Here is a 13,062-nt window from a genome sequence, read left to right on the forward strand (position 1 = left end):
TAGCTCCCTCTGTCCACAAATCATCTCGGATTACTCAAGACACATCAATGGGTTTAAATGTCATTGTTTATAAGGCATTTCATACAAAAGCAGAGCACAAGTGTACAATAAAAAAAGACAACATTAATCCTCTATCTACTCCTCCCTCCACCTCTCCTGGCCATTCACTATAGGCCAATCTACCACAAAGTCCAAGCTACACCACATCACTCTCCGGTCAGTGCAGACACCTCTTGAAGATGCCATCTCACCACCTCATCCAACACTGCTGGCGCCCTTACAAGCCGTCATGGCCGCCCGCCTACATCAGTGTCTCTAGGTGGTCCTGGGGGACTCAGGCGTCCATCTGTAGCAGGGCGATGTGTGTAACGGATGTGAAATGGCTAGCTAGTTAGCGGGTACGCGCTACTAGCGTTTCAATCAGTTACGTCACTTGCTCTGAGACTTTAAGTAGGGTTGCCCCTTGCTTTGCAAGGGCCGCGGCTTTTGTGGAGCGATGACTGTGCTTCGTGGGCGACCGTTGTTGATGTGTGCAGAGGGTCCCAGGTTCGCGCCCGTGTCGGGGCGAGGGGACGCCGTAAAGTTATACGGGAACATGTGCTCACCACGGGGCCAGTGATGTGCCCCCTCCACTCTCGTCAGCACGGCACAGGTCTGCTAACGCCGTCTCGTCCACAAAGCGCACACGCATGGGGATACCCGCGTCGATCAGTGCCAGCGTTCACACACGCACTGTAGCACACCGTCTGACTGTAAGATCTGAGAAGGAAGAGAGTGAAGTGTTTCAATTCAAGTCAGGTTGACTTTTCAAGCCCCATGTCTAAGTGTTCAATTTGACGAAGAAACCTCTACACCATTCATTAGTCGGATTCCGTTGCAAAAGTGAGTGTTTCTATTGGACACATTTGGGTTGGTCCCTTCCCGTTTTGTTCAGTTTGGTGTTACAGTTTCCGTTGCAAAACATTTCGCAACAGAAGAAAAACTCCGAACTACTAATGAATACTCCCCTGAGAACATGAAACTGAGTAAAACTTAAAATTGGTTCCAAATCCCAAAGACTGGATATACAACCACTTTCATTCCCCATTTTAAGAATAGTGCAGATTCCACCACAACCCATTTCATAATTAATTCAGATCTGAAATAGCTGATACCTTGACATAAATGTCTATTTGAGAGCGTAGGTACAGATTAGTCAACACCGCTGCCTCAAACGTCTGCTTGAGGTGAAGGCTCATCTCTGTGGATTTGCGGTCCCCGTGGGGTCTCCTCTCAGCTGTGCTGAAGGTGGCCATACTGTACTGGCAGTTGATGACAGCGCGGTCATGGAGATATTATTTGCTATCTAACTAACGTTAGCTAGATATCTATCCATCTTGCTAGTTTAGCAATAAACTTACTTCATGAGGGCCATACACAACTGCCAGCGCTTTGGTATTTCCCTGTTCTATGTATGCAGACCCGTCAGTTTGGGAAAATAAACCCATACGAGCGTGTACTTTGCGCAGCTCAGTAGCTTTTCTTCCATCTAGACGATATCCTTGGTCGGACAATAATTCCAGGCCTGCCATCTTTGAATGTTTGAACTGGAGTACGACAACTACGCACGTGTGTCATAGGCGACCCACGCCCATGAGTAGATATGGTGGTTTTAGGGATTCAAAACCAAAGACGATTTGGCGACCTCGCCAAGAGATTTAGGATGTATTCATTGCGCCGATTCTGTTGCAGAATGTTTTACAACGTTTAATCCAAACGGAAAACGAGTTTCTTTTGGACAAATTCGAGTTCGTTCATTTTGCTCTGTTTGCTTCAGTTTGACTCTTAAACAGTAAACGCTTCCGTTGCAAGAGGTAACGGAATAAACCGTTGGTATAATCTGTGTTGGAACAACAGTCACCGGGACTAGGGTTTGAGTCTGTCAGGGCACCCCCGAATTAACTACACTGGTGTCAGGAGTTGGATAGCACCATTGAAAGCATGTTCCAGCCTAGTTTTAGGCATATTTCATTGTTCATAGAATACAGTACTATTCTTACTACTTCAGCTTCTATTCAGTTTGAATTCTACATGTAATACATCTCCTACTTCCATACAAATGCTTAGACAGCTGAAGCAAGCACACATTTTATTCAGGAAATGTAAACATTTGTGAATTGTAAACAGTAAAACAAAAGATTGACAGAATTTCCTTTGAATTACTTTCATTTATAGCCAAACTCTTTGAAATGATTGCTATTGTTATGCCAAATCTAATATCGCTGGAAAATTACAGTATGAAGTTATTAACTAAGTGGGCATATGCGTAAATTATCCAATACAGCTAGAATACTTCATATTTGGTAAATGTAGTAGTAATGAAAAAATACATGAACATTTCAGTCATGATGTGTGATGTAGCCTCTTGGATGTTGTCCTGATTTTTAAAGTTTGACAGAAATAAGACCCACATATGAACACTCCTAGAGCAGTATGCCGTTATGTACACCACAAGATTACAAAAAACATTCCAAACTTTGACACTTTTAAAAATAAAATTTATTAGCATCTCTAATGTGTATAAATAAAAACATATGAAACAATGCATATACTGTACGTATAATGTAATGACCTGAACAATGACTGGATTATGTGATACAAAGGAGCAGTCTTGTTTTTAGTTTTTTTTTTGCCAGTATGTCTGTGAGAAAAAACATGTACCTTGAAATCAAGCATTTTAAACAATATGCATACCTATAAGTTGCAACTCTACATTCTGTCATAAGAATGAAACAAACAAGGAAAAGAGAGAGGTCAAGAACAGCAATAGGGGAAAAACATGGAAAACAAATTGTTTTGCGATCCCTTCTGAGAAGCTTTTAAAAACGTTTTAGCATCAATATATTGTTATGAAGTGTGTACTGGTTCCACTAACAATGTTGAGGCAAAAGCCACAACACTATACACACTGAACTGATCAATTTAAAGAGTACACCATATTTCACTAATGCATTTGGAGCTCCACAAATTAATTTTTAAAAGGGTCCTTTTTTATTAGCGGATCTTACATTTTAGGGACCAAAAAGCCTTCAGTTTTAATCCATGAATTAAAATATGGTAAATTAAAAGGAGAGATTATAAATTCAACAAATTCTAGAATTTCTCTGGCACAAACAGAAACAACAATCACTGTTTTGTTAATTTCTGTTTGTAATTGGGTTCGCCAATCTCTGTAATGACTTCCCTGTTACAGGGCCAGAATACCAATGGGTCAGAGAATGGGCACTTTGTGGGGTGTTGGAATTGGCTCTCTAAGGCAAAAGGCAAAGAAAGGAAGGGACCTCTCTTCCTCGGTCACCCAATTAGTTGTATTTTGGTCATGCTCTTAAAACTCAAGGGTGTTTAAAATGTCTTAAGAGTGACAAACATTATACACAAAGGAAAAATACTATTTCTGAAAGATGGCCAAAACATTGTCCTAGTCCAAGGTGAGAATATGTTTTTCTTGAAAACCATCCCAGACTTGTAACAGACCAAGAATATAAACTTTTGACAACTAGAGGCAATGCCCTACAAAACCACACAATCATGTGCGATACTGCCACAGGCAAAATCGGTTTGAAGTTACACTGCGTGGACTTATAATATTCAATTGGCCTTTGTCTCATATAGTAACTCTGTTTCTGGTTTTCCTCCTAAATCGAAAAATATCACAGCTGTAAAGGGGAGCACAACATCCATGACAACAACAACTGCTACAAAGTTCAAAAACAGAGTGGGTAGAGTTTTTTTTTTTTTTTTTTAAGGTGACGTGTCTGCTTTAATATGCAAGTGTGTGTGAGTGAAGGTGTTATCATCGGCACCCAAGGATCATGGCGACCTCATTCAGCCTCGTGGAATGAAGGAACTACTTAGTAATAGTTGAACAATGGTCTCTGCTCCAACCCCAAGTCTTTAGAAGAGTGCAAAGATCGCCTTATTTTTCATGTGTGTTTTAGCCCTGATATATCCACGTTCACACGAGCTAAAACTCGGAAAACTCCTTTGCGCATTTTTCCGTTACGGAGACGCGGATCTCCTCCTCCTCATAGTCGTCGAAGTTGCTTGTGTCTCCAGCGCCTCGACACTTTGGTATGAACGGGGCTTCCACCTAAAAACACAGAGCAGCACAACCAGGAGAAGAGTGAGGGAGTTTGCCTTAGAGGAAACAAAGCCAGTACTTGATATTCTAGAGATGCCTAGGTAACACCTCCTTTCAGCAAACTACTTTATGAAGGTATTCTAATGAGTCAAATAGAAAACATTATTATTACTCCATATAAAGACTATTGTTATTTCAAATTGTTACAAAAGCCACAAACAATCTCATTAAATCATTATTCAAAAATAGTGTCAGGCCTAGTTCTTTATCTATTCTAGGCTACAGATTGAGTTTCAAATCTGTAGGGCTTGTTTCTCTTATCCATAAAAATACTCATCAGTTATATTAGCACATTTACGGCATTTTTTCTTCCATAAGGATCCTTCCGACCGTTTGTCTGTTTAAAAAAGTGACAGGGTTTCACTTAGTAACTATAGCATAGCCTGCATTAAGCGAAATCAGAAAAAAACTATGGCTGTGGGGGGAAAAAGCACATCTTTGCCTGTTTGGCAGTTGTTCGGTTTCAAGGCGAATAATAAAGGTAAACCAGCAGACCGAAGTCACTTGCAGAATATGCAAAAAGATTATCAGGGCAAAGGATGTACAGAGTACAAACCTCAGTCAACATTTACAAGTCCATCATCCTGCTGAGTTTGCTACTCTGGTGCAGAAAAGGTGAACATGCAATCGTAAAAATCGCCCAACCCTACAATGCTCAAGAAAGTTCTACTGGACATCAATAAAATAGTGTTTCATAAAAGTTAGGTGCTATAAAGAGCAATTCAACTTTGCATTGTTTGTCCTCATGTTCCAACATAGCCTTGAACGTACCTTCCTCTCGTATATGGCGATCCAGTCCGTTGTGGCGAACCACTTGTGTCCCTTGATGTCGTTTACACCGTTCTTCAGGTTGCCGTAGCGTTTGGTCAGGTCCACCTGCAGCAGGTTCCTCAGCAGGTCCTTCAGGTCAGAGCTGAAGTGGGATGGGAAGCGGACCTACAGGGGGACACATGTTGAGGTTTGTCTAAATGGTAATGTATTGAGAAACGTACATTTGCTCCTCGTTAGCCCTCTAAAGCAAGTGACTGATTTAAGACAGAAGAGGCTTTCACAACAAACATAAGCCGAAAGCCAGACAAGCCTTCATTTAACAGTTAACTCCCACTGAGTTTAGCTTACTTAATGAGAACAAGACAGGTTTTCAAAATGTGTTAAACTGCAGGTGAAATAGGTTGGCCAGGTTGTAAAATGGACTTGTCCTTACCTTTCCAGACACAATCTTCTCATAGATCTGAATGGGCTGGTCAGCAAAGAAGGGAGGGTATCCAGCAGCCATCTCATATATAAGGACCCCCAGGGCCCACCAATCCACTGCTTTGTTGTAGCCCTACACACAGCAAAATGACAATGTAGTTTACATTCACATATCTAATCCAGGGCAACAAACTGTTGCATCTCTTCAAATGGAGTAATTTCATGTACTGTGTGTCTGTCACGACTCCCACCTTGCTGAGGATGATCTCGGGTGCCAGGTACTCTGGAGTTCCACACAACGTCCAGGTTCTGCCTTTTACCCTCTTGGCGAATCCAAAGTCAGTCACCTGACCACCAAGAACACGTACAGTCAGTAAAGCAACATAGCAGAGAAAACACAACCCACCACTACAGTACAGTCCATAGGAAGTGATGTGTCCCGCAGTGCTCTAGTTGGGTCTGTGCTCACCGGTACACAGTACTGGCACCTCAAATGTTCTACTGCTCGAATACCAGCATCTCTGGTGAAATATTGGCTCTAAAATATGAACGGTGGTGCTGTAAAACGAAAATGATCCACTTCAAGCACTTCACATATACCTGGATGTAGCCGTGGTGATCGATTAGAAGGTTCTCAGGCTTCAGATCTCTGTAGATAAGGTCAAGTGAATGAAGGTACTCAAACGTCAGTACTATCTGGGCTGCGTAAAACCGTGCGTGCGGTTCACTGTGAAGGAAGAAAAGACAGAAGAATCCGTTAAACTGATGATATAAGGGCAGAAAATTAAACAGTTGTAATTAACTACATAAGCACTGAAATAAAGTATAAGTTACAAAATTATCCAAAACAAATGTTCTATCAACAAATGGAAAATCTATAAACAATCTGTAATCAACCTTCTTTTGTGTTGAGGCGCAGAAAGTTCAGCAGACAGACACTCACCTGAACCTTCCGATTCGTCTTAGATGTGAGAACATCTCTCCCCCTGGAACGTACTCCATCACCATGTACAAATTGGAGTTGTCCTGTGGAGGGACACAAATCCATACAGATACTGAGATGACAATAATTGAATAGCCTAATAAATAGGCCAGATTGAAAAACACAATATTACTTTTTTAGTTTTGTGAACTGTACCTTGAAGGCATAGTCAAGTCTGACGAGGAAGGGAAAAGACACAGCCTGCAATATTCTCTTCTCGTTTAGCGTGTGTTCTATTTGTTTGAGTTTCACCACCTAATAGACAAAGAAGTGATCATCAGACAACTGTATTGATCGACAAATCAAATTTTTATTTACTGTTAGTGATGGCATGACAAAACAGTACAGAGGTTGGGGGAGGGGTCCGTTTTTAAATTGCATTCCATTTCAGTAATGAAAATGATATAATAATAATCCAGACACTCACAGGTCAGATCATATCTGTGCTAGTGATTGGAGGAGCCAAGCAGACATTACTGCCGCCCGTCCTAACACAACACAATGATACAGTACTTATGTTATGCTACAATCTAACAACTACAGTGTTTATTGTTGCCCCCCCCCCCTTTCTTCTTCTTCTTCTTCAAAAAAAAAGGGGGAGTGGAGGTGATAAATTGCCAAGTCTACTCAAATGTACATCAGTTACCCATCCTGCAATGTGTTACAAAAGGACAGCTATTTTCCACTGGGCACCCACCTTTTGCTTGTCCAGTATTTTCATGGCGAAGAACTGCTCTGTTCCTTTATGTTTGACCAGCATGACTCTTCCGAACGAGCCTGTACCCAGGGTCTTTAGCCTGTCAAAGTCATCTAGGCCCGTCGTGCTCTGGAATGGGTAACACAAAACATAGAAAGTGTATTAGGCATACCTAATACAGCAGTCCAAGTCTTTTACTCAGTTAAACTTAGATATTCTTCACATCCACTCTCCTTGTCTCCTTTTCAAAACACATTGGTGAAGTACCTTGGACCTTCTCCCCCAATACAGTTGAGAAGGCCAAGAGATAGAATGTGAGGAATAGCAGAAAAAGTAAATGAGAAATAATCCCCAAACCCTGGATTTGTAGGTCCAGGCAAGGCCTCGGAGCATTGAAAACATCTCACCTGCGGTGGACATTCCCATTTCCGTAAGAAGTCTTCTTTGGCTTTGGCTAGAAACTCTTTCACTGTATGGAAGGTAGAAACACAGGCACATTTAGCCCAAAGGAAGGAATTGTCGGTCAACGCATAATGATTGATTCCTATTCAATGACTTTCGATTGCATGGAGCGGGCAACAAAGTACAAAGGAAATCTTAAATGGAACCTTATGTGGGATTTCTAGAAAGGTGCTGGGGATCAATAGTGACAAAATCAGTATGAAGTGGAACTTAATGGAGACAAAGACAGGTAAGGTGTAACTAACCAAACACCCATCTGCATTGAACATCCACAAAATACATGTACGGAGTTAAGGGAAACAAAACAGTTCTGTTTCTAATGATACAAAACAGACCAACCAAGACAGGCAGTCTAAGTAAGAAGTGATGCCAAGAGCCCTATGTCATGTTTGTCTTTTTTAAATGGAGAGGGGGGGGTGTAAGAATTCACTAAGACAGGAGGAGAGACTGGTCCCTCATGAAGCATGAAGAGCTCTTGAGCATCACTTTCTTTCTGCACTGACTGTGCATTAGAGCCTAATACTGTTGAGGGAAAGGCTACAACACTCACAGCATTGTTTTTGACGAGCAAGGACAAACCAACATACATGGAAAAACATAGCAGACAGCAGATATCCAGAATGACAGAATGCAGATGACAAAAACAGAGGTTTAGGTAATGGTTTTGGCAGAATATAGATCGAAGCATGTAGTGAACCTCTATTACAAGCCAAGCTTGGGTTAATTTACAATAGAATCTTCTGTCATTTTGGGCATCTAGTGGAAGAATGGGCATACCAAAAGTCTCTATAGATCACCCAAGGATTTGCAGGAACAATCACCCACATGGATGGGATGATGTGGAAGAAAGAGACAGAGAGATAGATTTATGTACTAACAACAAGTATATCAGATCAACAAACATGGACAATATGCAGTGAAGAACAACAGAAGTTGACAGCGAAGGAAAGAAACAGTAAGAGAGAGAGTAAGTTGTCATTCTAATCCTGTGATTTAGTTTGACACAGAAAAACACAAGACTGTAATAAGAAAGGTTATTAAACGGACTCATGTGAGTATGAAAAAGTCACAACATGCATGACAGAATTACGTGACTAGGATCGTATGAAATTCTGTACAAATACAAAGATCTACTGTAGTAAACCGAATGCTTCAATCAATGTGCAGTTCTTTTTTATATAGGCTACTCTGTATGTTGAACCCCTAAATATCCTACATTACCCTGGACTGACAAGTAGACTACTGTATTGTAGGGCCTAAACAATACCAGTATCGCAATATTTTTTTACATGGCAAAAATAAAAACACAAAGCAGACTAAACTCTTTGGTACTTTAAAAACCTGCTGTATGTAAAATATTGTGTGCTACAGCTTGGAAAATAAATACATGTGATTCTGGATGACAACACAATGATGTATGTTTCCAACATTAGGGTTGTTTCCCTAAAGAAGTAAATATGCTTCATGTTTTGTTTCCTTGCCACGATGCTAAGGAGTATCGTCCCTCTACTGTATGACATTCAAGATGGCCACATAGCTAATGTAAATGTTTACATTTTTGACAAGGCACCAGAGCTGGTCATGGTTTACTGTACTGAATGTGAATCGAACCTAGGCTAATGTAACAGGGTTAGTTATGTTTACACTTACAACTGCAGAAATGTGTAATGTTTATGTATTATAATTGGTTGGTTCAAGTCAGATGTCAATAAGGTGTAATGTCATTGGCTAGGCTTGCAGATAGGAGATTGCGAACGTAAATTATTCCCAGTCTGATAATTCATGCGAGAGGTAAGTCACGTTGTGAAATAATGTATTCTATTTACAATGTGTGCAAGTTAGTTCACTATGTACATTTCCTGATGTATTTATACACACACGTGTACAGAACCCATTAGATATTGGGGGCTTCCAGTGATGTGCTTTTGTATTCATGTTATTGCTGTAAAAGTGATTTAGCTAGTATGTCCTAAAATGTAATGGTAGCATTAGCTCCCTGCTAATACACTCATGCTAAAATCTGCAGCCATCAACATCAAGCTAAGCACATCTGATGTGCTGTCCTTTGTCTATCATCACAGGAATAAACAACAATCAACTGGGATCTGTCTAGAAATTCTTTATTACACAACGCAAGAATTAGGAAGTACGATCAGATCTGTTACACCAAGTGTCCAGTATTGTATAGTAGAATGTACACCTGAGTAGAGTAGTACAAAACAGTTTTTAGAGATGAGCACCACTAAGCTAATATTTCTAGAACATGGTTGGCTAATGTAATGTAATGGTTTTCCATTGAAAATGTGAGGCTAACATGTTTATAAACATGGAAGGCTGTGACATTGCCTCAGAATTCAGTGTCAGAATTAGTCTATTAAGCATGATTTAGTTGTTGTGTCCACTCCCTCCCTCCCTGCCAAACTGGGAGTGTTTTGACATCTCCCAAGAGCCAAGACAATGAGTCAAAGGTGCTGAGGTTAGCAGGCTAGCGCAACACACACATGGGCTATTATCAGGAACCAGGTTGCTGGCTCTGAACAGCAACAGGCCACACAAATCTGTAGCAGCAGCAGCTCAAGGAACTGTATCAGCTTAGACAGGTTTAACACTAGAAGCTTGGGAGACTGGGGCTCATGTCAAAACTAGCAGGAAAACAGTGCAGGCTTTTGGTTGCACTGATCAGATCAAAGAACATTGCTTGCTTCCTGAAGCACAGGAAGATACCGGAGGCTGGCCAGGTTCCTGTGCCTCTGCCTGGTCTCTTCCAACACTTCAATAAATCTCATATGAACAGATTAGCAGGATCATAAAGTAACGAAGCTTTTAAACAACCCAGATGCATTTAAGTACTACCTACCATAAATATGTTTCATGTTAAGATATGACCATACATTTTAGTCTACAAAAAGTGAAGTGGATGGAACAGCATATGCAAACTCACAAGTCAGTGGCATTTCCTGGACTCACTTGCGTGAGATTACTTTGCTGCATGCAGTTCACACAAATGTAGATCTGGGCACAAACCAATGTCTCCATGGCTGTATAGGACTTCATGGGGAAACATTTTAAGTTTTATCACAGCATGCTGTGCATTGATTATCAGCATACGTATGTCAAAGTGTACCATTGCCAATTAATACAACCCCAGTGCTAGTTGCGTCAAAGCTTGTAATACCGCTTATCCTCTGACGAAGGTCTGATGACAAGCCCTTCCAGTCAATGACAAACTGTGCTGTGTGTATCTGTGTCTGAGTGGACCTTCACATCACTAAGATTAAACAAAGACTCTAAACAAAAAAGACTTGTGAGATAAGTCACTTGGGGAGGTTGTATTACGGGCCTGGTTTTATGAATGAGAAGAGGGCATTTGTCATTTCTTCACCATATTTGGTCACTGTTTAGCAGTGCGCAAGGTGGTAGAGGGAAAGCTGTATATATGCAGCATCTCAAGATGTGGAGGTAAAGGCAGAGTCTGATAATCGAAAACAACTATTCAAACTACTTATCCTTAGTGTGGTTAACCTAACATGTCATAAAAATATATATATATAGTTTATATTTGCAGCATTGGAGTGGAGTGAACTTCTGGTTTTTAACAAATAATCTATTTACTTTAGCTAATAAGATTACAAGTTGGCTAAAACATATCTCTGGAACCTACAAATGAAATATCAAAGCAGGCCTTCATAACTACTCAATAAGACCACCACACGTCAGATGGTCAAGACTTTAGCTGACTGGCTATAAAGCTAACGTTACTGCTAGTAGCTGGCACTGCACATTACTCTGGCTTGGTGATGTCTCACGGGCCTGGTGATGGCTAACGTTAGCTAACGCTGACATAAAACTAGCTCTCGTTGACGTTACCTAGGTAGCTACTGACAGCAAAATGGCATTCAATACAACTCGATGGGTAGCTAGCAAGCTACCTAGCATCCTATTCGGTCTGGATACGATAACAAGATAGAGGCTAGGCCCTTTCCCCAGCTAATCCCCCCGGTATCTTTAGGTAGGTACAGTAACGTAAACCGTTAGGTTAACGAATATCTTGCTTGAGAATTGCGTTTTGGTTGCCCGATAATAACTATATAGAAACATTGTTGTTACATAGTTCACATTACCAATCTCTAGCTAACGTTAGAGAACTAGTTGGTTGCTAACTAAAAGTAGCCATCCAAGTGAGTCCCAGCCCCGAATAAGGTTGCCAATGACAACAACAGTGAAAGGGCTAAAAACGTCCCACACTAGCTAACTTACTAACTAACGTTAGCTATAATATTAGCAGCTAGATAGGCATCTGGATCAGATTGTAACAATTTAGCCACATAGTTACAAAACCATCTTTGATTATGCTACATATTCATTTGTTGCTAGCTAGCTACCTAGGACTAATTCACAAACCATTTACTATACCCTGCCTCGCAACATGTTTATGGTGAGTGTGTCATTAATGTAAATGTGCACAACATCAGGGATAAGTGAGCTTGAGCACACTCCCGATTGTCAAAAAACTGTTGTCCATAAAATGCTTCAAATGTCAACATTACATTAGCAAATGTTAGCATGCTAACTGGCTAGCTAACGTTAGCAGTATAGATAATGCTCAGCGACCATCCCAACTCACCGCTCTCAAGCTCGTTGCCTTTCTTGGCGGTAGCAGTGTTTCCCATCGTATGGAAGACAGAGTGATCGCTTAGACTGCGGGAGATGGTGGTAACGCTAGCTAGCTACACTGCTGTTGAGTGGTGTTCCCCTCGTATTCGTCGTAGCTAGCTACAATCGTTATTTTGGATCTATATAGCTAGATATGTTACAGCCAAATATGAAAAGAGCCCAAATCCCCGTTCACTACCCCCCTTTAGATATTACCCTTCCTATCTCTATCTCGCTGACATGCAGCTAGCGGTCACTGATATCACTTCTCCCCAAAGCATTCGTTGTTGATGGCTTGGTCAAAGACGTTCTGTGTGAAGAGATATCGCACCAATCTTCTTCTTCGGTGAGGTATAAAGGCGGTTGGAATACAATATTAATGGTGCATTACTGCCACCAATTGGACTGGAGTATAAATCACTTAACCGGTTATACAAAAAATAAAAATAAATGACTCTGCCAACTAAACCTAAACCCACCACCTCATTCCACTATTTAGACCCTATCTGATCCTACACCAGGCCAAAAGCCTTGGAGGACGGGACACTACAATTCAACACACCCTGTAATTTTTCTGCAGTAAAATCTCATAAACCTAAGTACTTCTATGCAGCTCCCACCACAACACCTATTTTCTGTGATATGCGTTCCATTCCTGGGATACAGTTGATAACCATGGAAATGAATGCTAAAAAGCCAACCTTACTGAAGCACATTTAATTCGTAGGCCTATTACTATGTACTTGCAAAATTATACTACTCATTAGTAGCCTCATAGGATCAAATCAAATCACATTTTATTAGTCACATGCATCGAATACAACAGACCTTACCGTGAAATGCGTACTTACAAGTCCTTAACCAAAAATGCTGTTCAAGAAAATTAAGAAAATA

At 40.8% G+C, this 13,062-nt stretch overlaps 1 protein-coding gene and 1 pseudogene across 1 annotated transcript; both read right to left on the minus strand.

Moving 5' to 3' along the window:
• Positions 1-52: 52 nt before the first annotated feature.
• Positions 53-1,571, minus strand: LOC129814530 (exosome complex component RRP41-like; annotated as a pseudogene).
• Positions 1,572-2,515: 944 nt separating this feature from the next.
• LOC129813724 (cAMP-dependent protein kinase catalytic subunit beta) lies at positions 2,516-12,505 on the minus strand. Its single transcript, XM_055866177.1, has 10 exons — positions 12,140-12,505; positions 7,461-7,522; positions 7,054-7,182; positions 6,513-6,611; positions 6,318-6,400; positions 5,975-6,101; positions 5,626-5,721; positions 5,385-5,507; positions 4,952-5,116; positions 2,516-4,129 (listed from the first exon to the last, which is right to left on the minus strand). Exons 1-10 carry the CDS (start codon positions 12,183-12,185, stop codon positions 4,004-4,006), a joined length of 1,056 nt encoding a protein of 351 aa, XP_055722152.1. The 5' UTR covers positions 12,186-12,505; the 3' UTR covers positions 2,516-4,003.
• Between the last annotated feature and the right edge of the window lie 557 nt (positions 12,506-13,062).

Source organism: Salvelinus fontinalis, chromosome 17 (genome assembly GCF_029448725.1).
Source record: "Salvelinus fontinalis isolate EN_2023a chromosome 17, ASM2944872v1, whole genome shotgun sequence".
NCBI classification, from domain to species: domain Eukaryota; kingdom Metazoa; phylum Chordata; class Actinopteri; order Salmoniformes; family Salmonidae; genus Salvelinus; species Salvelinus fontinalis.

Coding starts and splice junctions, on each gene's coding strand:
- LOC129813724 (XM_055866177.1), bottom strand. CDS start 12,185: ATGGGAAACACTGCTACCGCCAAGAAAGGCAACGAGCTTGAGAGCG. Junction 6,401..6,512: donor GACTTGACTATGCCTTCAAG/GTACAGTTCACA, acceptor GTCCCTCCACAG/GACAACTCCAATTTGTACAT. Junction 6,102..6,317: donor AGACGAATCGGAAGGTTCAG/GTGAGTGTCTGT, acceptor CTTCCTTCACAG/TGAACCGCACGCACGGTTTT.